Raw genomic sequence first — 27,578 nt, 5'->3', positions numbered from 1 at the left:
ATTGTAAATAGTGCTGCAATGAACATTGGGGTGCATGTGTCTTTTTGAATTATGGTTTTCTCAGGGTATATGCCCAGTAGTGGGATTGCTGGATCATATGGTAATTCTATTTTTAGGTTTTTAAGGAACCTCCATACTGTTCTCTATAGTGGCTGTATCAATTTACATTCCCACCAACAGTGCAAGAGGGTTCCCTTTTCTCCACACCCTCTCCAGCATTTGTTGTTTGTAGATTTTCTGATGATGCCCATTCTAACTGGTGTGAGGTGATACCTCATTGTAGTTTTGATTTGCATTTCTCTAATAATTAGTGATGTTGAGCTTTTCATGTGCTTCTTGGCCATCTGTATGTCTTCTTTGGAGAAATGTCTATTTAGGTCTTCTGCCCATTTTCGGATTGGGTTGTTTGTTTCTTTAATATTGAGCAGCATGAGCTGTTTATATATTTTGGAGATTAATCCTTTGTCCGTTGATTCGTTTGCAAATATTTTCTCCCATTCTGAGGGTTGTCTTTTCGTCTTGTTTATGGTTTCCTTTGCTGTGCAAAAGCTTTGAAGTTTCATTAGGTCCCATTTGTTTATTTTTCTTTTTATTTCCATTACTCTAGGAGGTGGATCAAAAAGGATCTTGCTGTGATTTATGTCAAAGAGTGTTCTTCCTATGTTTTCCTCTAAGAGTTTTATAGTGTCCGGTCTTACATTTAGGTCTCAAATCCTTTTTGAGTTTATTTTTGTGTATTGTGTTAGGGAGTGTTCTAATTTCATTCTTTTAAATGTAGCTGTCCAGTTTTCCCAGCACCACGTATTGAAGAGACTGCCTTTTCTCCATTGTGTATCTTTGCCTCCTTTGTCATAGATTAGTTGACCATAGGTGCGTGGGTTTATCTCTGGGCTTTCTATCTTGTTCCATTGATCTATGTTTCTGTTTTTGTGCCAGTACCATATCGTCTTGATTACTGTAGCTTTGTAGTATAGTCTGAAGTCAGGGAGTCTGATTCCTCCAGCTCCACTTTTTTCCCTTAAGACTGCTTTGGCTATTCGGGGTCTTTTTTGTCTCCATACAAATTTTAAGATGATTTGTTCTAGTTCCATAAAAATTGCCGTTGGTAATTTGATAGGGATTGCATTGAATCTGTTGATTGCTTTGGGTAGTATAGACATTTTCACAATGTTGATTCTTCCAATCCAAGAACATGGTATATCTCTCGATCTGTTGGTATCATCTTTAATTTCTTTCATCAGGGTCTTATAGTTTTCTGCATACAGGTCTTTTGTTTCCCTAGGTAGGTTTATTCCTAGGTATTTTATTCTTTTTGTTGCAATGGTAAATGGGAGTGTTTCCATAATTTCTCTTTCAGATTTTTCATTAGTATATAGAAATGAAAGAGATTTCTGTGTATTAATTTTGTATCCTGCAACTTTACCAAATTCATTGATTAGCTCTAGTAGTTTTCTGGTGGCATCTTTAGGATTCTCTATGTATAGTATCATGTCATCTGCAAAGAGTGACAGTTTTACTTCTTCTTTTCCGATTTGGATTCCTTTTATTTCTTTTTCTTCTCTGATTGCCATGGCTAGGACTTCCAAAACTATGTTGAATAATAGTGGTGAGAGTGGACATCGTTGTCTTGTTCCTGGTCTTAAAGGAAATGCTTTCAGTTTTTCACCATTGAGAATGATGTTTGCTGTGGGTTTGTTGTATATGGCCTTTATTATGTTGAGATAGGTTCCCTCTATGCCCACTTTCTGGAGAGTTTTTATCATAAATGGGTGTTGAATTTTGTCAAAAGCTTTTTCTGCATCTATTGAGATGATCATATGGTTTTTATTCTTCACTTTGTTAATATGGTGTATCACATTGATTGATTTGCATATATTGAAGAATCCTTGCATCCCTGGGATAAATCCCATTTGATCATGGTGTATGATCCTTTTAATGTGTTGTTGGATTCTGTTTGTTAGTATTTTGTTGAGGATTTTTGCATCTATATTCATCAGTGATACTGGTCTGTAACTTTCTTTTTTTGTAGTATCTTTGTCTGGTTTTGGTATCAGGGTGATGGTGGGGCAGGCAGATTCTTAACCACTGTGCCACCAGGGAAATCCCTAACATCCTTACTTTCTGATGCTACAGGCTCATATTGTGTTTTTCCTGTCCTAGCCCTAGAAGTAGCTGTTTCTCTGAGGAGTCCTGTCTTTTGCATAGCAGAGTGGAATTTATAAACCAAGATTTAGGTGCCAGCTGTTCATTGCTACTGGGGTACCTTCTAGCTCCTTTCAGTGGATAGAGCTAGGAAACACATGTGTAGCTACTAACTCATGCATACAAACACATCAAAATTTATTTCTGTATCATTTATATGTAAATATATTAAAAGAATAAGTTCATATTGATATCTCCAATTTTAATCCAACATGACAGGGTTCATTCTAGCTTTCTTCCCTTATTTGTAACTTCTTTCTCTTACAGTAAGAAACATGACTCCCATTTTCTATAGTTTATCTGATAACCCTACTATATAAACATAAGTAAAAATATCTTTAAGAGCATCCAAAAATACTTTTAAAATCTAAAATAACTTTTTTAATCTAAGAGAGTAGTTTTACATTTCTTAATCCCTCTGTTAGAAACAAATTACCAACTAGAGAACATTGTTCGTGAACAGCTCTTTTGTCTTTAGTCTTAAAACAGTTAAAACACTGCTTTCCAGAGTTTCTTAGCTTGGCTCCTTTCTTGTCCACCCCCTTCAGTGTAGTTATGTAATTCATTTGTAATATTGTGTGATTCCCATGTCACAGTCTGTATTTCATATTCCCCCCACATCCTAGTTGATTTTGTTGTTGTTGTTATCATATAATAAAATTCACTCTTTGTGGTGTACAGTTCTATGTGCTTTGACAAATGCAGAGAGTCATGTGTCGACCACTAGAGTTCCCTGCAGCACAATTTCATCAACCCCCTAAACAAGAGTTACCCCTTTATGGATAATCTCTCCTCCCATTCCTAACCCCTGGAAAGCACTGATCTGTTTTTTTCTCTGTACTTTTGCTTTTTTAGGAGTGTCTGTCATGTAAAATAGAATCACACAGCATATAGCCACTTGATTCTGTCTTCTTTCACTTAGGAAAACGCATTGAAAATTCACCCAAGTTGTAATGGGAACCAACAGTTTGTTCCTTCTTATGGCTGAGTTATATTTTATTGTATGAAATAGTTTAAGGGCATCTGGGTTGTTTACAATTTGGGGCTATTGTGAATAAAGCTGCCATAAACATTTGTTTATAGGGTTTTATCTGAATGTAAATTTCTTTTTGTCTTAGGAAGACACCTAGGAGTGGGATAGCAGGGTTATATGGTAGATGTATATTTAACTTTTTAATAAACTGCCAAAAACACTACCTCAAGTGGCTGTTCAATTTTGCATTCCTACCTGTCTATAGCATTTTAAGGAGAAAAGTTGTAACCTAAGAATTGTATGCCCTCCTAGATGTTTATGTGTGATGGCAGTGGAATTCTCATTCAAGGATTTTAAAACTATAGCATCAAATGGCCTTTTTGAAAAAAATTACTTAAAATCATATTCTAGCCAACTGAGAAGGAAATCATAATTAAGAAGTTGAAAACAAAACAAAACAAAACACCATTCCTAACAGACAAAATCTTAAGGAAAAGAAGGAAGGAAACTTCCTTTTCATAAAGAAAGGATATCTAAGAAGACAGATCACATCATGTAATATAAATTATAAAACCAGAACTCTTATTAAAATCAAGGGGGAACAGAATTCCCAATCTATTTAACATTCTTCCAGAATTTCTGGCTAGTGGAATAAGACATAAATCAGAAGTAATGGACTAACTGCTGGAGAGGAAAAGGGGAAAATGGTTATTAACTGCAGAGAATATTTCTTAGAAAACCCCAAAATACCACATAAAATCCTCTTAGAAATCAGTAAGGCTATGAAATATAAGAAAAATATTGAAAAATATCAATAACCCAGTAAGAAACTGAAGATATAGTAAAAAAAAAAAAATCTCTGGATAATAGCAACATACACACCATAAAATTTCTAGGAATAACCCTAACCAAAATATGCAGGATCCGTATATAGAAAACATAAAAATTATTGAAATATAAAGGACATGACCATTGACTTTTGCAGTTACTGCCATTCATTAATTCATTCAATTTGATTACTTGCCCAAAATTTCTTTGCCACAGAGATAAGTTCCATAAGAGAAGGAGCAATAATTATTGTATTCACGGTGTTATCCCCTGTGCCTAATATATTGCCTGACTCATAGTAGGCACTCCAAAAATATTTTTATATATGCCAGTATTTTGTTCAGTTATCTGATCTATGAAGTTTGTATAGCTTCTAAGAAACATTCACTAAGTAGCTTAGTAGTTTTTGAAAGGAGTCTAGACTAGTTAATTACCATCACCTAGCAAATTGTAATACCCATCCATTTGACAGCATCATGACTCATGGCTTAAAGCATAGGTACCTAGAGTCTTGCATTACTATCTTTTGTCACTTTCCCTCTGTAACATTAATGGATTCCACAACACAACACCAAGAATTTCAAAGCTTAGGAGAGTTTAGAGGATTTTAGAAATGGCCCTTCTCTATAAAAAGGTTGGTTATACTTTATCAATTCAATTTCTAGATCCCACAGGCAATGCTAGCTTAATAGAAACTGAATGGGAATGAAATTCTAGTAATTGAAAATTTGAGTTATTAAGGAAAGATAAAGAAACAGAAAAGAAACCCACAGAATCTAGGAGCAGGTAAAAGTAAAATATTTCACAGTATGCAGTCTGAGCCTTTTATCTGAAATCTGCTTTCTGCTTCCATGTAATACAGAATTTAAGGTTAATGATTCACAGTATTCCATTGCTTGATAGCTTAATTTCATTTCATAATTAGGTTGACATTTTTCCTCATAATATTCAATTGCTAATATTTTCCTGGGTTTTAAAAATAATGGAATAATATACCATTAGATAAAGTTAGCTGAATAGCTGAATCACAGCTAAAGATAAAGCATTTTCTTGAATATTCTTATCATTTTCCAGTGTTTTATTATCTATGTGTGTGTGTGTACTTGTGTTTTTATGTGTTTGCTGGGGGTGGGGAATACGGTGTAGTAATTTCCCTGTTGTTCTTCTTCTAAATAGGGACTTCCAGTGAACAATAATAATGGTAATGCCATAGTTATTTACTGAGAGAACTAATCGGGAGTCTGCAGTGGTGTGTTGAAGTTTTGTGAAAATGAAATTAGAGATGCAGCATATTTCAGCAGTAATGAATCTGTTTATGTTGTATAAAGCAGGGTTAAGATAAAGCAATTTTTCAAACTCAGTGCTTTTTGATGGTCAAGTGTTTATTCCATTGGGTCATTAATATACTATATTTCCAAAGAATTCTTTGGGCAAAGTTCATCTTCTGGCTAATGTTAAAGACGAATTGGCCCACAACAGGCTTTTTACATTTTGTAATGATAATTCTAAATTGTTAGGTAAGATCCTCTTGAGTATACTCTATTGCCTATAAATAAAAGGGCTGGCAAAGACCTTGTTTTTAGAAACTGAATTTACAACAAAGTTAGGCATATTAAACATCAATAGACATTATTGGTTCTACTGTATATTGCTGGGCCAATGATGGATTTTAACAGTAAGGAAAACTTAATAAATTTGATATGGAAATCGGAATTGTAATACAGTAGCAGGAACTCAACACGAAAATTTAGACATTAATGAGAATAACCTTTGAATGTCAGCTTGATTTAGACTTCCTGCATTTTGGCCAAATTCATAGGTTATGGCAAATAGGTTAGGTGGTAGGACAGAAATAACTGAAATGATTTTGTTTACCAAATATTTCAATGCCAATTGTTCACTTTATTTTTTAATGCTTCCTAGCTATTTTCATTAAAAAATGACAAATGTTCGACCTTAAATCTGTATCATTAAGTACAGAAGGAAGGTATTTAAATGGACTCCTTTTGGAAGTTAAGTTTAATATTAGTCAACTGATATATCTGAAGTTAGAATTTAAATTAGGGAGATAAACTCAGAGGAGAGGAATAAAGGGCAGTGCTGTGGGGATGTGAAATGGGGGAAAAGGCTCTCCAAAATAGTAAGGCCTTCTCTCAAGATATTAGGTAGTTGTGTTGGGTTATTCACCTGGCAGTCATAGAAAGAGGTAATATACTGCTTTACTTACTCTGTCACCAAAAAGCTCTGGAAATGTCAGTCAGAATTTTCTGTATATGGCAATAACTGTGATATACCCACTGCAAAATAAAGCATTATTAGACATAATCATACCTTAAGCTGTGATGACAGATCTTAAAATGACTATAAGCAGTTGAAGGGGAAAAAGGGTCACAGTTATCTGTGGCACCAATTAAACTGACAGCATACATAGGATTTTACTCAGGGAGAATACCAGTGATCTGAGTTGGGCCACCATTTAGTACATGCAACTCTGCAGTGAGATTGCTGCTGGAAGATGCCTTATAAACAAGGGCTGGAAACATGGCATGGCTTTTTGAGGCAAGACTGTTTTTTCACTACCTATCAAGATAAATACCACACCAGTGATGTGTTCATACACAAAATGGTAATGAAATAGAAAAAGGGCATCCAGGGTGATAGCTGTGGGAGTGAGTCAGTGCATTAATTCTGCTCAGCAAGAAAGATGTTTAAATTTGAAAAAAAATCTGTAAGTATTAAAGGGTATTCATACTTCCTTCCTGTTATGACACTCATTCAACTAAAATATAAATAAAAGGAAATGGACTGATAAGGTTGGTAATTGGCTATAGTGAGAAGAAAGCTGAATAAATGAGCAAAGAATAGATTTTTTTAAATTTATTTAAAAGGATTATAGTTTTCAGATGTTTCATCTCTTAAGGCAGGGTGATGTTGATATTTTTTTTTAAGCAATACTTACATCTGAAATAGTATCATGTACATTTTTAGCCAGTAATCAAAAAAATTCCATATTCTATACAAATGGGGGAAATGCAATTCATAACTGACAAGGTATGAATTTTTTATACTTTAAGCCATGAGGTTGCCACATCAACAAATGTAATTCCTTAGCAAATATGTCTTATGTTTATATTTATGAAATGTACACAATTGACATAGAACCCAAAAGGGAATAAGTAAGCATTTTATATATTTTTTTATGTGTGTGTATATATATATATATATATATATATATATATATTTACTTTGATTTACAAACTCCATTCTGGGAAATATTTATTAAACTAGAAACAAGGAATGAATGCAAGCAAAATGTGCTTAGAGTTTCAATTTCTCTTGGACTTGGTGTTACTTTTATGCATTTTACCAAAGCTTGGACTCACATCAAAGTGTTGGCCATGTTTTGCTTTGATTTTTTAATTTTTAAAATGTATACAAAGCTACTCTCAAAGGTGAAAATGAAAAATTATTAAAACTTAAAATTCATCTATGGAGGCACCACATTGCAGTGGTGATTTCATGTTAAATATCCTAAGCTGAAACAGCAAGAATCTTGGAAAGAGTGACCAAGTCTGGACACATAATATACTCCACATTTTGTGTAGCTATTGAAGAGGGCACCACAGCTTACTGAAGGGGCCATAAGATGAAAAAATTTCTTGAAATAGCTTTGATATCCATTCAAATATAAGTTCTTTGAGGGTAAAGTTTTTTTTTTTTTTTTTTTTTTTTGCGGTACGCGGGCCTCTCACTGTTGTGGCCTCTCCCGTTGCGGAGCACAGGCTCCGGACACACAAGCTCAGTGGCCATGGCTCACGGGCCCAGCCTCTCCGCAGCATGTGGGATTTTCCCGGACTGGGGCACGAACGTGTGTCCCCTGCATCGGCAGGCGGACTCTCAACCACTGCGCCACCAGGGAAGCCCCAAGATCTTGTTTATCATGCCTCTCAACCTCCTTGATATCAGCATGAAGTTAGAGGAAGCAGTACTTCTAATTAGTTCCCCAGGAGTAAGGATGGGAAGTGAGGAAGTGGTCCCATCATCCCCAAAGAGCTGAAGCAATGGGAGTTGTCTTGAGAGGCTCCTAATCTGCCACCACTGTAAAAGTTGAGGCATCTCAACTCAAGTGGGTCTGAAATAAATCAGGTCTTCCAGTTCTGACCTGCCATCATGGGGTGCAAAGAGACTGTTGTTGTTGTTTTTTCCTATTAATTAATTTGTTAACAAATACAGAGTGGATACTAACTGGTCTTAAACTGTGAGCAGCTCACATTTCACTTATTATTATAGGAGACACAGAGACATAGGTTGCAGTAGATGTACTATAGTGGGTAAGAGCATTAACTCTAGAGCCAGCTGCTTGGGTTAGAATCCTGGCTCCACCACGGACCAGTTGTGTGACCCTGGGTAACTCCTCGTGTGTGGCAATAATTAAAGTTGCTAGACAAAGACAAGATGGTGGAGTAGTAGGACGTGAGCTCACCTCTTCTTACAAAAACACCAAAATTACAACTAACTGCTGAACAACCATCAACAAAAAAAATGGTGGAACCTACCAAAAAAGATACTCTACATCCAAAGACAAAGAAGAAGCCACAACGAGACAGTAGGAGGGGTGCAATCACAATAAAATCAAATCCCATACTCACTGGGTGGGTGACCCACAAACTGGAAAATAATTATACCACAAAAGTTCTGCCACAGGCGTGAATGTCCTGAGTCCCACGTCAGGATCCCCAGCCTGGGGGTCTGGCAATTGGAGGAGGAGCCCCAAGAGAATCTGGCTTTGAAGGCCAGCAGGGTGTGATCACAGGAATTCCACGGGACTGGAGGAAACAGAAACTCCACTCTTGGAGGGCACACACAAGGTCTTGTGCACACCAGGACCCAGGAAAAAAAAGCAGTGACTTCATAAGACACTGGGCCAGACCTACCTGCTAGTATTGGAGGGTCTCTTGCAGAGGTGTGGTGTGGCTGTGGCTCACTGTGGAGACAAAAACACTAGCGGCAGTAGTTCTGAGGAGTACTCATTAGCATGGGCACTCCTGGAGGCCATTTTCCCACCAAGACCTGGCCCCACCCCACAGCCTGTAGGCTCCAGTGCTGGGATGACTCAGGCCAAACAACCAAGAGGGCAGGAACACCGCCCCACCCATCAGCAGACAGGTTGCTTAAAGTCTTCCTGAGCACACAGCTGCCCAATAAACACAGCCCTGCCCATCAGGGGGACAAGACCCAGCTCCACCCACCAGTGGGCAAGAACCAGTCCTTCCCACCAGGAAGCCTGCACAAGCCTCTTAGACAGCCTCATCCACTGTGGAGTCAGACAGCAGAAGCAAGAAGAACTACAACCCTGCAGCCTGCATAATGGAAACCACAATCAAAGAAAGTTAGACAAAATGGGATGGCAGAGGAATATGCCCCAGATGAAGGAATAAGGTAAAACCTCAGAAGAACAACCAGGTGAAGTGGAGATAGGCAATCTACCCAAAAAATAATTCAGAATAATGATAGTAAAAATGATCTCAGAAAAAGAATGGAGGTACAGATCGAAAAGATACAAGAAATGTTTAACAAAGATGTAGGAGAACTAAAGAAAAAACAAACAGAGATGAACAGTACAATAACTAAAATGAAAAATACACTAGAAGGAATCAATAGCAGAATAACTGAGGCAGAAGAAAGAATAAGTGAGCTGAAAGAATGGTAGAAATCACTGCCATGAAACAAAATAAAGAAAAAGAATGAAAAGAAACAAGGACAGTCTCAGAGACCTGGGACAACATTAAATGCATCAACATTCTCATTATAGGTACTGCAGAAGGAGAAGAGAGAGAGAAATGACCTGAGAAAATATCTGAAGGATAATAGCTGAAAACTTCCCTAACATGGGAATGGAAACAGTCACCCAAGTCCAAGAAGCTCAGACAGCCGCAGGCAGGACGGACAAGGAGGAACATGCTGAGATGCATACTAATCAAGTTGACAAAAATTAACAACAAGAAAAAATATTGAAAGCAACAAATAACATACAAGGGAATTCCCATAAGGTTATCAGCTGATTTCTCAGCAGAAACCCTGCAAACCAGAAGGGAGTGACATGATATATTTACAGTGAGGAAAGGGAAGAACCTATAACCAAGAACACTCTATCCAGCAAGGCTTTCTTTCAGATTTGATGGAGAAATCAAAAGCTTTACAGACAAGCAAAAGCTAAGAGAATTCAGCACCACCACACCAGCTTTGCAACAAATGATAAAGGAAATTCTCTAGGTGAAAAAGAAAAGGCCACCACAAGAAACAAGAAAATTACAAATGGAAGAGCCCACTAGTAAAGGCAAACATGCAGTAAAGGTAGGAAATCATCCACACACAAATATGAACAAACCAATCACAAGTACTGAAATTGAAACTGTGATTAAAAACTCCCCAACAGACAAAAGTCCAGGACCAGATGGCTTCACGGGCAAATTCTAGCAAACATTTAGAGAAGACTTAACACCTATCCTTCTGAAACTATTCCAAAAATCAGCAGAGGAAGGAACACTCCCAAGCTTCTTCTGTGAGGGACACCATCACCCTGACACCAAAACGAGACAAAGATATCACAAAAAAAGAAAATTATAGGCCAATATCACTGATGAACACAGATGCAAAAATCCTCAACAAAATACTAGCAAACTGAATTCAATAGTACATTAAAAGGTTCATACACCGTGATCAAGTGGGATTTATCCTAGAGAATCAAGGATTTTTCAACATCTGCAAATCAGTGTGATACACCACATCAAGAAATTGAAGAATAAAAACCATAAGATCATCTCAATAGATGTAGAAAAAGCTTTTGACAAAATTCGACACCCTTTATGATTAAAAAGCTCTCCAGAAAGTGGGAATAGAGGGAACATACCTCAACATAATAAAGGCCATATATGACAAACCTACCACTAACATCATACTCAAAGGTGAAAAGCTGAAAGCATTTCCTCTGAGATCAGGAATAACACAAGGATATGCACTCTCACCACTTTTATTCAATATAGTTTTGGAAGTCTGAGCCATGACAATCAGAGAATAAAAAGAAATAAAAGGAACCCAAATTGGAAGAGAAGAAGTAAAACTGTCACGATTTGCAGATGAGATGATTCTATACATAGAAAATCCTAAAGATGCTACCAGAAAACTACTAGAGCTCATCAATGAATTCGGTAAAGGTGAAGAATACAAAATTAATACACAGAAATCTGTTGCATTTCTATACACTAACAACAAAAGACCAGAAAGAGAAATTAAAGAAACAATCCCATTTACCATCGCATTAAAAAGAATAAAATACCTAGGAATAAACCTACCTAAGGAGGCAAAAGACCTGTACTTGGAAACCTGTAAAACGCTGATGAAAGGAACCGAAGATGACACAGGTGGAAAGATATACCATGTTCCTGAATTGGAAGAAGCAATATTGTCAAAATGACTATACTACCCAAGGCAATCTACATATTCAGTGCCACCCCTACCAAATTACCAATGGCATTTTGCACAGAACTAGAACAAAAAACCTTAAAATTTGTATGGAGACACAAAAGACCCCGAATAGCCAAAGCAATCTTGAGAAAGAAAAACAGAGCTGGAGGAATCAGGCTCCCTGACTTCAGAGTATAGTACAAAGCTATAGTCATCAAAATAGTATGGTACTGGAACAAAAACAGACATATAGGTCAATGGAACAGGACAGAAAGCCCAGAAATAAACCCACACACCTATGGTCAATTCATCTACGACAAAGAGGCAAGAATATACAATGGAGAAAAGACAGTCTCTTCAATAAGTGGTGCTGGGAAAACTGGACAGCTACATGTAAAAGAATGAAATTAGAACATTCTCTAACACGATACACAAAAAATAAAATCAAAATGGATTAAAGACCTAAATGTAAAACTGGATACTATAAAACTCTTAGAGGAAAACAGGCAGAACACTCTTTGACATAAATTGCAGCTATATCTTTTTGGATCCACCTCCTAGAGTAACGAAAATAAAACAAAAATAAACAAATGGGACCTAATTAATCTTAAAAGCTTTTACACAGCAAAGGAAACCATAAACAAAAAGACAACCCACAGAATGAAGAAAATATTTGCAAATGAAGTGACCAACAAGGAATTAATCTCCAAACTATACAAACAGCTCATGCAGCTCAATATCAAAAAAACAAACAACCCAGTCAAAAAATGGGCAGATCTAAATAGACATTTCTTCAAAGAAGACATACAGATGGTCAAGAGGCACATGAAAAGATGCTCAACATCGATAATTATTAGAGAAATGCAAATCAAAACTACAATGAGGTACCATGTCACACTGGTCAGAATGGCCATCATCAAAAAGTCTACAAACAATAAATGCTTTAGCGGGTGTGGAGAAAAGGGAACCCTCCTACACTGTTGGTCAGAATGTAAATTGGTACAGACACTATGGAGAATAGTATGAAGGTTCCTTAAAAAACTAAAAATAGAACTAACACATCATCCAGCAATCCCACTTCTGGGCATATATCTGGAGAAAACCATAATTCGAAAAGATACATGCACCTCAATGCTCACTGCAGCACTGTTTACAATAGCCAAGACACAGAAGCAACCTAAATGTCCACTGACAGAGGAATGGATAAAGAAGATGTGGTGTATATATATATACAAAGGAATATTATTCAGCCTTAAAAATAATGAAATAATACCATTTGCAGCAACATGGATGGACCTAGAGATTATCATACTAAGTGAAGTAAGTCAGACAGAGAAAAACAAATATCATATGGTATCACTTATATGTGGAATCTAAAACAAAAAATGACACAAATTAACTTATTTACAAAACAGAAATAGACTCACAGACGTAGAGAATGAACTACCAGGGGGGAAGGGTAGGGGGGAGGGATAGATTGGGAGTTTGGGGTTGACATGTATACACTGCTATATTTAATATAGGTAACCAACAAGGACATACTGTATAGCATAGGAAATTCTGCTCAATATTCTGTAATAACCTAAATGGGAAAATAATTTGAAAAAGAATAGATACATGTATATGTATAACTGAATCACTTTGCTGTATACCTGAAACTAACACAACATTGTGAATCAACTATACTCCAATATAAAATTAAAAAAATTTAAATTAATTAAAGTTGCTATGAGGGCTAAATGAATTACTATATGCAAAGTCCTTAGAACAGTGCCTGGCACATTGAAATTGCTAAATAAGCATTAGCTGTCATAATTATATGCTCCAAACCCCCCCAGTGCCAGTACACAGTAGGCATTCAGTAAATAATTTCATTCATTCAGTAATGAAAGAACGTTGGATACTATGTGAATATGAATACATAGGCAGTGACTCAATGAAGAATAATGGCACCATTAACCATGTAGAGCTCTCATTTTCTCCTAGGTTCTAGAACAGTTTTAAACTTTCTAAATTTTTAGCCAATTTTAAATAAAATATGAGCCAGGTCTATATTTCAAATCCTTTTCTAAACATGATGATGCTATTAATTTGAATGAGAGGCTGCAAACAGGCATTTCAGCTGATAGATCTCACGTTTATAAGTAGTGCTTTCAATCAGATTGTTATCCCCAGAAGTGGTTATGCAGTGGTTAGTTAGCCTTTGTGCCAGTCTGCTTGCCAAATCAACCTGTGATGCCTGGGTTGTCATCAGCTTTACATGGCTACTATAAATGCATTCAATTTTTAGAAGTTTTAGGGTTGCAAATATGTAATCCTTTTCTTCTTGATGAAAATAAGACTTTTTAAACAATCATTTTTGGAGCAAGAATAACATTTCTTGGCATAGCTTATGTAACTATTAACATAGCAGTTTAGTAAATGGGATAGACACCAAGTGTCTATAGAATACAGTCCACGAAAACTTCCAAGTACATCAAATTTAGCTAGAAAAGAAAAAGACTTTTTTATTCATTAAATTGTACATTACTCTGAGAAAAATACATTGTTGAGAAAAAAAGAGCAATATGGTTCTCACGATATACAGCAGTCTTGACACTTCTCCTAGCAAAGGGCATTTCTTCTGTATCAGCAGTGAGTGCTAGCCAAATAGCATGACCTTGGACTTCTATCTAAACTCTTAGAATTTTTAAAAATCCACTGGAGAAAAAAGTCTCTATGGAAATATGGGTAATTTACTGGTAACGGAAAAGTTCAGCTTCCATTACTACTGATGGCTATGCTTCCATTTATGTTTTCCCTAAGCCATAACTATTTAAAATGTTACGGTTAGCATTCTTACTTGTCCCATTGGTTGGTATATAACTCTCCCACTTAAATACATAGAAAAATCATATTAATTAAAACAAGTTGTTGGAAAGTTAAGTTGTGTTGCAGATAGTCTCTGTAGACTATAAGTTCAAATTAAGGGTTTTGCTGCTTGTTCCTGAGCTTGGAACGATTCATTTTACTGTATTAGTAGTAGCAAAAGAAATCAACTACCTTATAAAAGAACATCCATTTGAATTCTTGCAGAAATAGCTAGATAAACTGCATATATAGCTAGTTATCATAAACATATAACAAATTATTGGCTAAAGCAAGCAACCAACCTGCTAATTCATGATGGCAAGTTTTGATATTTAATTATATTGAGTATGGATTTCAGATATGTGTATTTATATATATATATTTAATATATATTTCACTATTCATTTATTCTATTTATTTCTATATATTTCTATACATTAAATATATATAGCATTGGGTTTCAGGGGTTCTAAGTGGTATATTAACAAACTGTGATGTATTTTCATAAAATAAACAGACAAACCTTATTTTCTGGATATTGAAGTGTTAAATTGAGGCAAAGTAATTTGACAGGAGTTGGAATAACTCACTTTATTTTAAGAAATGGTTATGTTTTGTAACTTCCAAAGGCCAGGATGTGATTTCCATTTATTGTATTCTATAAACACTGAACATCCTTTACAGTTCACAAAAACCTCTATAATATTCAAAATAAAATCTCTATTCTAAGTTTGAAAATAAAACAGTACAAATAAATGATATTCTTAAGCGTTTTTGACCTTTTTTTTTTGAATGAGTTACCTTAATGCTTTCTTTTTTCCTACTGAATTCTCCCCAAACTAGTATACCTTAATTAGCTTGAGGGAATAACTAAAGTTAGAAACAAGTTTGCAAAGCTCTCTCTGATCCCTTATCAAAGTGAGATTTTTTGCCATCCTCTCATTCCCTAATGCTCCTACTGAAAATGGTATAAGGCCTCGTAGCTCCCATGTATGATTCCTATTATTTAACTACTTTAGAGATTAAATACAAAGTTCAGAGAAAAACAAAACTTTTAAAGTATTAAAAATTACTATCTAGGGGCTTCCCTGGTGGCGCAGTGCTTGAGAGTCCGCCTGCCGATGCAGGGGACACGGGTTCGTGCTCCGGTCCAGGAAGATCCCACATGCCACGGAGCGGCTAGGCCTGTGAGCCATGGCTGCTGAGCCTGCGCGTCTGGAGCCTGTGCTCCACAACGGGAGAGGCCACAACAGTGAGAGGCCTGCGTACCGCAAAAAAAAAAAAAAAAAAAAAAAAAATTACTACATAGAAGGAAATTCTAAACTATTCTTTTTGGAGAAGATAAAGCTAAGCAATAAATCAATTGTCTATGTTACATGAAAAGAATAACAATTTCTCCATTTTCACCAAATGTATGATAAGGAAGATGAACTGAAACTATATACATTTCTTAAAACTTCGGTTCTAAAACATTAGGTAAATGTGGTTGTGGATTTGCCTCGTCTGGAGAACATATCAGAAAGTAGGGAGGTCTCAGGACTTCCCTGGTTGTGCAGTGGTTAATAATCCACCTGCCAATGAGGAGACACTGGTTCAATCCCTGGTCCGGGAAGATTCCACATGCCGCAGAGCAACTAAGCCCGTGTGCCACAACTACTGAGCCTGCACTCTAAAGCCCGCGAGCCACAACTAGTGAGGCTGCATGCCACAACTACTGAGCCCACGTGCCACAACTACTGAAGCCCGCATGCCTAGGGCCCGTGCTCCGCAACAAGAGAAGCCACCACAGTGAGAAGACCACATGCCGCAATGAAGAGTAGACCCCGCTCGAGGCAACTACAGGAAGTCCGTGCACAGCAACAAAGACCCAACGCAACCAAAAATAAATAAATAATTTTTTAAAAAAGTAGGTAGGTCTCATCTATCAAGTATAGTATTATAAAGACCTGTCTCCAAAGTTAAGAGACTCTCTAATTCTGTAGTTTATGTGGATAAAAAGAGCTACTAAAAAATGGTGCCATTTATATTCATGGTGATTACATTCAAAGCTGATTTTCTGGTTTATAATAGATTTCCCATAGTTATTCATGAATCACAATATTCATGAAGTTTTTCTCAAATTTAGGATAGCATTTTATCTGTCCCCTCCCTAAAGTTTGTCCTTTGGGATTAAGAATCACCTTTCTACAGAAACATCTTTAAAGAAGGACATCAAATTCTATAGTTTCCAATTTTACCATAGGATTTGATAATGACCTTTAAAAAGTGAGGAGGCATTCTGTCATTAATGTTGCTACCTTTCCAGTGAATGAGGAAGGACATGAATTATTCCCCAAGACTACCACAGGTTGCTTCATGAGCGAAGGAAGAAATGCCTGAATTATGCCTTTCCCACAAACAATTGCTAAGATAAAGCCTAAGGAAATGGCGCCAGTGCCTTATATTTTCACTGACATTTCATACCTAAACTGAAATATTCTACAAAATCTTTATGGGATTTTGAATATGGATTTAGAATAATTACTCAGTCAAGCCCATATGACGACCTCTTTTGGTCTGAATAAGCTCCCTGAAGAGAAGACCATATCCAGCTCAACTCACTTCTACATTACCTAGCCCAGTGTTTTGAGGTTAGCAGGTACTCAGTAAATGTTTGCTGGATGAATGGGCAAATTAATTATACACAGTAAAACTGTTCTAAAATGTGGCTCATTGTGATAAATACCAAATAAACTACAAACCAAAGCAGATCTCTCATAACATAAGCTATAAATGTACTAAAAGCCCAACATGGTAGCTTAGAAGGTCCTCTAATTTCAGTCTTTTATGTAGAGGTGCACTACAGTTAATTTCCTACCATTACCATTCATTGAGACAGAGTTTCCCAGAGTTTTGCTAATTGGGCCAGTCTTCTATTTCTTCTATATCTACAGCAGCATATCCTAAGAACTGGTATGGAGATGATTAGTAAATGAATGAACTTGCAAGAAGTTGTTGTCTTTTGGTATGATCACTGAGTTTAAGACCTTAAGAATCAACTAATGATGTAGAAACAAAGGATGAGGAGACTAATTTTAAGGCTCTTAGAGTCCTCATATTTATGATTCATACAAATAACAATTTAACAATACCTATTCTAGATACCAACTACTACCTGTTGTGACACTAGAGGTTAAAGATTATTATTTCTTCAATCCAGCTAAGAATAACATAGGAACATCTAAGCTTCTAACACATAGCAATCAACAGATATTTTGTGAGTGCTTAAAGTGTACAGAGTATAGTGTACAAAGCACTATGTTGTTTGCTATTTGAAATATCTTCTTTGAAAAAACAATTGTAGTAAAAGTTATAATTAAAAGTCTTCCTCAAGGAACTGAAAATATAGATGAAACCATACTACACATGGGGACTTCCCTGGTGGTCCAGTGGCTAAGACTCCATGCTCCCAATGCAGGGGGCCCAGGTTCGATCCCTGGTCAGGAAACTAGGTCCCACATGCTGCAACTAAGAGTTTGCATGCCGTAACTAAGGATCCCACATGCCACAACTAAAGATCCTGCAAGCTGCAACTAAGACCCGGTGCAGCCAAATAAATAAACAAATAAATATTAAAGAAAAATACTACATGTGAAAAAAAAGCAATGTAATCACTCAAGAAAGTAATAGAAGTAACAAAGCAATATATGGTTAATTTACCAAAATAGTGCTGATATTAGGTACTATAGGACTCAAAGGAGGACAATCACATCAGGGTTAGGTAGTTGGGAAGGACTTTATGAAAGAGGTGAGATATGGACTGAGTCTGAAGAATGAGCAGGTTTGGGATATATGGAAAGGCGTTTCAAGTGAATGGAATAGCAAAAGTAGACATGCAAATGTGGGAAAACATAAGACCGAAGGCAATATGGAGAATCATCTTCTCCCTGAGGAGAGATGGTGGCAGCTAAACAGAACTACTGCCGAGGTAGAACACTAAGACTTAATAAACTCTTTGGGCAGGGCAGTCATTGAAGGTTTGGTGTAGCAGTGGTGTGAGGCTTGAGCTCTGAATATCTGGGGAATACTGCACTGTTCAGGCAATAAAATCATGAGCACCTATGATTCTGCACCCATTTCCAATGTGTGGAGGTTTTTTTTTTCCATATCACCAGGTAATTCTCTGCCACCAGCTGGGTGTCCCATAATTCAACACAGTTCTGGGACTACCTGGAGATGACATCAGATCCCATAGGTTAAGGGCTTCTTCCTACAGGATTACCCTCTTCCTCCGAACTTCAGATGCCAATTGCAAGTCCAGGTTGTCACCTAGGCTTCTGACAAACCTGGCTACAGATTGGAAGTTCCACTGACCCCCTCCTTGGGTTCCATTAATTTGATGGAGCAGCTTACAGAACTCAGAGAAATTTTTTACTTACTAGATTACTGGTTTATTTTAAAAGGATATAACTCAGGAACAGCCAGATGGAAGAGATACCTAGGGCAAGGCATGGGGAAAGGAAGTGGAGCTTCCATGCTCTCTCTCCCAGCATGCCACTCTCCACAAATCTCCATGTGTTTACCAACTTGGAATCTTCTGAACCCTCTCCTTTTAGATTTTTATGGAGGCTTCATTACACAGGCATAATTGACTAAATCATTGGTCATCGGTGATGGAATTTAATCTCCAGCCCCTCTCCCCAGAGGTGGAGGGTGGGACTAAAAATTCCAGCTCTCTAATCATGTGGTTGGTTCCACTGGTAACCAGCCTCCAACCCTAGGTGCTTCCATTAACATAACAAAAGACACCTTTATAGCTCTCCGCACAGTAAATTCCAAGGGTTTTAGGACCTCTGTGCCAGAAATTGGCAAGAAGATTAAAATTTATTTCTTATTACAAATCACACTATCACAGCACCCGAACTGTGGACTGATTGCAGAGGGAGGAATGTGAGAATGACTGCAGAGTAAGTTGTCCCTTAACTGGAGACTGACAGTGCAGAAAAGATTGGAAGTAGAGGCGTAAATTACTTTGTGAACTTCAGACCCTGTGTTACTGAGTGTGGGGGGCTAATGGTCAATTTGAATAAGCAAAAAATATATCTATGAAAAAATATATGAATGATGAATATAATTGGAATGGGAGTGAAAATAACATCAAGAAGTTGAATTTAGAGAGCTTGGGACGAAAATGAATTTTAAAGATACTGAATTACTGTTTGGGAGACAGATGAATTACAGATGTGGAGACAACATTTGAATATGTGGGGTTAGAAGTGGGGCTTTCCAAGAGAGAAGAGAAAATAGTCTAGGACTGAATCCTGAAGAAAACCCACATTTATAGGGCAGCAGGAAGAAGAGAACAGAGACATAATTTTCCCCTCTGATTTGAACCTCCCTTTGAAGCCAGTCTGCACTGTGCTGTACAGAGGAGAAGGACAAAAAGGGTTGTTTGAGAAGAATAAAGTCCAATATGACTTCACTTTTCACTCCTCAGATACCAACTAGTAGGACAATTTGAAATCATTAATTTGGCCAGATGGTTAATGTTGTTTAACAGTGAAATTAACTAATAAATAATTATAAAGCACTTTGTAAATATGAAGTACTACATAAATGTTTAATAACATTAAATCAGGAGGCTTATTTCTAGTTACATTTTTATATCCAAGTGTTTTATTGGTGTTTCAGGAGAAATGCCAATAATATGATCAAATGCCATCATTATAGACTGTAGTTGAAAAATATAACAAAGGGATTACAGGAGAACAAAAACAGCCCTGGCCATGCTAGGCTGAACAGAGTGAACTGGCAAGAAATGTCTCCCTTGTGAAAAACAAGAGGCAACAACAACATGATCATAGAAATGTATAACTGAACACTGAGTAAAACCACTGTAATATGTAGCAACCTCATCTTACGCACATGTTTATAAAAACAGGGAATTTATCAGATAAAACGATGTGAAGGGCACAGGGTAGGAGAAGGAACATCAAGGCAGGAGCTGTGGGGAAGCCACTTGATACAAGTAGAGTCTCATAAAATAATAGCAACATTTTATGAATTCATAGCTCACCTACTATTTACAATAATGCATTAAGATGTATACCATGAGAGGGTGGGAGGGGATATGGGGATATATGTATACATATAGCTGATTCACTTTGTTATACAACAGAAACTAACACAACATTGTAAAGCAATTATACTCCAATAAAGATGTTTAAAAGTTGCTAAAAATAGCATCCCCTATTTTGCATATGAGACAGCTAAGGCACAGAGAGGTTAAGAAACTTGCCCAATATCACACAGTCAGTAAAAGGCAGAATCAGGATTCAAACCTAGACAGTGGCTACAGTGTCTGCTGGGAGGAATCTGGGAAAGGTTTTATTTCCCTGATAAAATGAGTCAGGTGCAGCTCCAGCCCCTTCCTCCTTTTTCCTGCCTGAAAACAAGGACATGATGCTGAAGCTACAACAGTCATCTTGGAACCATGAGGTAAAGGACAAGAAAACACAGAGGCACCAGCCCTGCTGCTGTCAAGCTACATAACCCATGCCAGTAGTCACCCACCTCTGGATTTCTTATTATGTGAGAAAAATAAACACTTGTTTGGGTAAACTACCACAGTCAGGATTTCTGTTATTTGCAACTTTAACCAATATGCCAAATGATCATGATACTACTACTAACAGTTATCACTTATTGAGTGTTTGCTATGAACTGTGCACTACTTTGTATGTTTTATGTATACTTAGTCATTTCATTCTGATGGCAACTCTATGAAGCAGGAGCTGTTATTATTCCCATTTTATTGATAAGGAAACTGAAGTATGCTTCATCTGGCTTGCCCAAGGCCACACAGCTTGTAAGGGATTCAAATCCAGCACCTGACTTCAAAACCTCTACTCTTCAGCAAATAGTATTCTAAGCAGTGAAATACTAAACACTATTTCAGTTAAAATCACAAATTAAATAGGGATGCTTCAACATTATTTTGGAGATTCTAGAGCACATGTTGCTCAGCAAGGATGCTATTGACATTTCAGGAAGACAACTCTTTATTGTTTAGGTTTGCTGTATATTAAAGATGTTTACCGTCTCTGTTCGCTGGGTCCTAGAAGCACTCCCTACACTGTGTCAACCAAAAATGCTCTCCACATTTCCCCATAGGGAGGTGGTGTCACCCTAGTTAAAACCAGCATTCTAGAACATTATTCAGCAACATTCTCTGTAAAAGTCCAAATAGTAGATAATTTAGGCTTAGTAGGACAGTTGGTCTCAGTCAGTGTCATTCACAATTACTAAAATCTGACACTGTAGAGTGAAATCAGTCATAGGCAATACATACACAAATGAGCATGGCCGTGTTCCTATCAAACTATTTTGACCACATTTTACAGATGAGAACTCTGAGGCATAGAAGAGGTTAAGAAACTTGCCTGAAGTGATTCAACTAGTACGTGAGGGGTATGGATTCATCCCAAAGATAGAGTGATTCCAGAGCATGTGCTCTTAATCAGGATACTTTTGAGTTCACAGATTTTAGATGTTTTTCTCCTAGTAGAAGGCATAGTGAATGCCTCAGAGAACTTCTCACACTCCAGATTCTGGCCCTCCTCCTCTTGCCTGGTGTTGGTTGCTCTTTCCTGCAGTAAGGGTCCCCCAGGACTTGCTTCTCTGACAGTAAGGACTCATGCTACCGTGGACACACTTTATGCTTAACCACTCCCCAAGCATGGCTCTCCTGGTTGGCTCTGACACACAGCTATCCACAAAGGCCCCCAAATAAAAGATTCTCCCAAACTGATCACTAGAACAGTTACTTTGCCATATATATATCTCACCTCCTAGGGTTGGCCAGGCATTGAACCCAACACTCCAACAAGGAAACCTGTGTGGAAACAGGGATCCTATTAGCAGGTTTCTATGGAAAATGCAATGCCCTTGCCTCCTTTTCACTACTCAAACAAGATCAGAACAATCTCACCCCAAATTGTTATCCTTTCCTCATGTATGACAGGCTGTTTATTATCTAGGAATTCTGACTATAATAAAATAGGGAGCTTCTGGAAAACATTCAGTGAACAGCTGCTTATCTGTTAGAAATCCTATCCCCTTGAAGCCCTTCTAGCAGAGGGTCTTTTAGGATTATCAACACTGGTTTTAAAATCCTTTTGAGACAGGATATCATGGCTGATGGCTTAGGGGCTGGTAAAAACAGGAATGAGGAAAAGAAAAAGGAAATATATGCAGACGACTCCTTGTAGTGCTGGATTAGGTATGCCATGGCCATTCCTGGGGCAGTGGCATATATAAGAGAGGAAGGAAGGATTAACAATACTTGGGTTATTGTGATATTTACTTTGCAAGATTATATACAAATATAGTTCCATATCCTAACATTTTGTTCTGTATCTCCCAATCATCCAGAATTAGAAAGTCTTTAGTATTTTCTTTTTTTTTCTTTAGCAAATGCTCTATGGAACCTTGCTGACAATTTGCTGCTTTTCTTGGGTGATTTAACTTGATTACTTGAAATCTGATCTTATTTCTAGGAATAGATGGACCTGCCTTTAAGGTATATCCAATTCAGCTTGGTATTATTCTTGTGGCTAAAGTCTTCCTGGCAAATGTCTCTGCAACTTAAAGCCACTGATATGTTGATCAGTGAGGGGAAAATACTATGAAAAATATTTGCTTATTAATTGCTAATTCTAGATGTATTCATATGCATGCATATTCTGGGAAGCCATACATTTTTTAAATATAGAAATATAGAAAACTCACTTAAAACAATACTTAGAAACTTCCCCCTGGAGTAGAGCTGGTTTGACTCTACTTCCGTTCCCATTCTCCTGGCCCACTCTGCGGAAGCAGCGCCAAGGAACTATGTTGCTCAAGAGGCACTGAGTAAAAGAATAAAGAAGGACAAACACTCAGTAAATCAGTGACTGCTTATATTCAACCCTGAAAAACTGAGTGTTGACTGTAGTTTGGAAGTTACAAAAATGCTAAGATGTGATTTTTCTTTTAGGTGGGAAATGAGGAAGGATGAAAGACTAGAAGAGGAAGAAAAAGCAATGCTGGAACATCTAAAACTAATGTGTACCATCCAGGACTCTTCTGCCTCAGATAACACAGAGGAACAGTAATCTGCAGAAAACAGCAACAGTTTTATTTTAGGAAATAATCACATGTAATGGAGTAGGATTTTTACTCTAGTCAGAATGAACCTCTGATGGGCTGTGAAGCGTGAAACCAATGACTGAGTAATCTCTGAACTGAAAAAGAGTACAGCACATAAAGAATAAAATGCTACATATTTTTTATTTTTAAAATAATTTCAAATGTTTTTCTTCCCTCAGTCTTTCTCTTAATATGATATAACTACTGCCATCTCGTGTTCCCTTTGAATTATTTTTTTTCTTTCAGTCTTGAAGTATCTATGGCAATAGGCAAAATGTTTGGAAATCTTTTCCTGAAGGATTTTTAAATACAACATTTGGATGTTAAGTTGGAGTCACATACCCCCCTGAGGGTCAATTGAAAATTTCAAATTAATTTTGTAGCCATAGCCCAAGTCCATGTCTTAATTGCCTCTAGTACCCACCACTTTACCAGTCTCCTTTCCCATAGCCTCTTCCTCATCCAATTTATTTTAATCAGAGCCACAAAAAGCACTCTCTTGAAGTATACCTTTAGTAATATCTATGCCTACAGTGGTTTTTCAAACATCAGATTCAAACTTCTAATCATATCCTATCAGAACCTATACCAGCAGTGCCACGTTCAGCGACCTGCCTGTCATCCAAGCCACACGCTTGCCATTTTTCCCAACTAGAAACCATCTTTCTCCCAAAATCACGTTCAAAATTCACTCCAGCAATCTCGTTATCCATAGTTCCATAGTTTCTGTTACTTCTCTTATTTCCATTGCATTGATACACACACACGAACACAGGCACACACACACATGAAGGAAACGGAACGTGTACTAGTGCCTCTATGCCAAGTAGGGTTGTATTTACTATATTCTTCCCATCAGTGCCTGATATTAGATTAAAAAGACCTTGAAGGCTTTACAATATAATATGAAATCTCCCTTTATAGCAGTAGTCTCCCCAGATACCTACTATAGAGTTATTCATCTAGCGGGCAGTTAATAAACACAGTTGTTTAAATGGCTGTCATTGTAAGAAGACAGCAAAGACAATTAGACTGTTGAGCAACCTATAGGACATCTGGGAGAAGCGTTATATCATGAACTATTTTAGACCATATGACATTGAACATCATTGTTTCTGATGTTCTCAGGTTATTCATGTTCCCACATTCTGTGATTTTTATAAAATATGTATAGGCTACATGATTTCCAAAGGAAAGTACTTGGACATTTTTCAAAGAGTAAAGCTTGGAGTGCAGAGGACACCTTAGAAAATCTCTTGCATTATTCTCTTACATAAAAACACATAAACGGCCATGTAGCCAACTGCCTGCCAAATAACACATTTTACTTTTAAAGAATGTACTTTAGTTGGCCAGTATAATCATAAACCAAGTGTTTTAAGACATGGTTGAAATAATTTCTAAAAATTTTATGCAGACTAAAAAATGCTAAGAAATTTTTATGAGAATTAGACTTTCCACATTCTCTTATCTATAAACAGTTACTATAACAACAAACATAAGGCAATGGTTCACTTTATTCCTTCAGCTTAGTGATGGTCTATGTACTAAATCTGCACAACTATATTTTATTAGAATAGACACTAAAATAGAAAGTCAAAAAAAAGGATTGATCCAAAAGCTAAATAAAATAAACTTATAAAGTTATAGGATTTCACATTTGGCTCCTTTTGTTTTCTAATATATCTAAGGATCATCTGTTAACACTATTTTTTATTGAATCTGTTCACTTCTGTATTAATCCTGGAAAGTGATTTAGTTTGTCTTGAAAAAATGTCTATATGGCTCCCTTCCAAAAGGAAAGAAGTATAGTAAGGGGAGAATGAGATAAGTTGAAAGGAGAGAAATGTAGAAAAGAGAGAAGAGTTTGCATTTGCTTTCTCTTCTATGCTTGATCTATGAAATTACTGTAGCCATAGTGCAGTAAAATTTATAATTGGGAAATTTAAATAAGTTATTGTTTTATCAGATCATTTTGACTTTACATTTGATATGTTTCTTAAAGTATGATAAAAAGTGGTACTCCAAAACAATTACTCTTTCTCACATTTTTGTATAAGTTAACAATAAGAATGAAGCCTAATATTTTATAACTATATATGCTTATTACAAAAATGTTATCTTCCTATAAAATATTATCTTCCTTCTGTGTTTTATTTAACTGTATTTTATGTAATTTTAAAGAGGTATCTATTATTGGCCTAGCAGTGTTAAAATAGTATGAATTAATTTCTAATAAAATACATTTTATTCTTAACAACACACGTTTGAACTGTGCAGGTTCACTTATATGCAGATGTTTTACTGATATGTACTACAGTACTCCATAACATTGAATTGATTGATCTGTGGATGCAGAACCATGGGTTACACACAGGATAGGTACCCCAACCCCTGTGTTGTTCAAGGATCAACTGTATAGATGATAATGTGTATTTCAGATATTTTACATTTGTCATGTCGATGAAAAAATGTTATAAAACTACCAACCAAGAAATAGGAAAAGTAAATCACTGTTTTGCCTACTAACATCTGCTTACTCTAAATATCCTACTATGTCAGTTCACAGATTCTTGAGTCAAAGCGAGCTTCAGGTAGTTTATAATAGGAATTTCTTATTTAAAAAATTTGTTTTTTTAAATGATTTTAATGATTCTTGAAATATTTCATAATGTTTAAAAAACATTTTAAAAGTTGTATTTAGCCTTAAAAAGGAAGGAAACCCTGTCAACATTGATAAACTTTGAGGGCATTATGCTAGGTGAAATAAGACAGTCACAAAAAGACAAATGCTGTATGATTCTACTTATATGAGGTATCTAAAGTAGTCAAATTCATAGAAAAAAGTAGAATAATGGCTACTCAGGACTAGAGGAAGGGGAAAAGAGGGGTTGTTTAATAGGTAGAGTTTCAGTTTTATAAGATGAAAAATGTTCTGAAGGTATGTTTTACAATAGTGTGAATATATTTAACACTACAGAACCATACACTTAAAAATGGTTAAGATGGTAGATTTTATATTATGTCTTTTTTACCACAATTTAAAATAAAACTGGTAAAAGTGGTATCTCTACTGATGAACTTTCCTAACATGATGCCTGAAAGCTTTTAAATTTTAATGGGGAACTGTGAGACCTGTATATTCAGTATCAGCTATTATTCCACACAATGATAAAAACTATCTGCTTTGCCTTTGAGAAATGTTTTCAACAGCATCATCAGTAAAGCAGTAAACTCTTGTTTCTCCAGAATTTAAAGAATCCAAAACCTTGTACTGATAGAACCCTTTCCCCTCAAAATATCGTAATAATTATTTGTAAGAATAAAGTTCTGTATCAGTAATTACTACAGCATAACAATATTATCATAATTTGGCAGCTTGAAACAATACACATTTATCACCTCATAGTCTCTATGTCCAGTGTCCGGGCATGGTTTAGCTGGGTTCTCTGCTTAGGATCTCACAAGGCTGCAATGAAGGTGTCAGCCAGGTCTGTGGTCTCATCTAAGGTTCAACTGGGTAAGATGCCACTTCTAAGTTCACATCATTGTTGACAACATTCATTACCTTGCAGGCTATCAACTCAGGGCCTCAGTTTCTTGCCATGTGAGTCTAGCCAAAATGGCCTCTTTGTTCCTCAAAGTCAGTAAGGGACAGAGAGTCTCCTTGCAAGATCAATGTGACAATTGTATGTAACATAATCACATGCATTTAATCATGCACATTCCATCTCCTTTACCAAATTCTAGTGGTTAAAAGCAAGTCACTCATCCCATTCATACCCAGCAGGAAGGGATCACACAATAGTGTGAATGCTAGGAGGTGGGGATGATGGAAGCCACCCTGGAGTCTGTCCATCACAAGTTAGAATTTAGGCACTGAAATATCCTACATGGGGGGACCGGCAGAGAAGTGGAAGTAGGGCTGGACTAGGAATAAGAACTTGGAGTTAGTATTTTTTGTCATTTATTAAGCTGCTACTATAAGCCAGGCTCTGTGCCAGACTCTCAATGAGTACAATTTAATCCACTCTAAGCACTTAATGAGGTCTGTATTGGAGTCCCATTTGAGATAATAAGAGTTGTAGATATG

At 36.6% G+C, this 27,578-nt stretch overlaps 2 protein-coding genes across 5 annotated transcripts in view; one reads left to right on the top strand and one right to left on the bottom strand.

Annotated features, from left to right (window-relative positions):
* KIAA0825 (KIAA0825 ortholog) overlaps positions 1 to 27,150 on the top strand; it is a 412,907-nt gene extending 385,757 nt beyond the window's left edge. Inside the window, exon 22 of the mRNA XM_089908366.1 lies at positions 23,334 to 27,150. Coding sequence (XP_089764492.1) covers positions 23,334 to 23,451 — 118 coding nt within the window. The 3' untranslated portion in view covers positions 23,452 to 27,150. The remainder of the gene's footprint in view (positions 1 to 23,333) is intronic.
* The window catches only part of LOC111184341 (uncharacterized), a 73,584-nt gene that overhangs the window by 18,043 nt on the left and 27,963 nt on the right, over positions 1 to 27,578 (bottom strand). For 2 of the 4 annotated variants that reach the window (XM_089908395.1, XM_089908392.1), the window contains 2 exons: positions 8,938 to 8,987; positions 6,231 to 6,300 (listed from right to left, as the gene is read on the bottom strand). The exons of 1 other annotated variant lie outside the window; for it this stretch is intronic. The gene's annotated coding sequence lies outside the window, so the exon portion shown is untranslated. The remainder of the gene's footprint in view (positions 1 to 6,230; positions 6,301 to 8,937; positions 8,988 to 27,578) is intronic. One more of the 4 variants, XM_089908393.1, reaches the window with a different exon arrangement.

This window comes from Delphinapterus leucas, chromosome 3 (genome assembly GCF_059928025.1).
Source record: "Delphinapterus leucas isolate spDelLeu-1000000601 "Yukka" chromosome 3, BTC_Dleu_Yukka2, whole genome shotgun sequence".
Classification (NCBI taxonomy): Eukaryota; Metazoa; Chordata; class Mammalia; order Artiodactyla; family Monodontidae; genus Delphinapterus; species Delphinapterus leucas.
The sequence above is the reverse complement of the archived record's forward strand: the minus strand, read 5'-3'. Positions and strand labels throughout refer to the sequence as shown.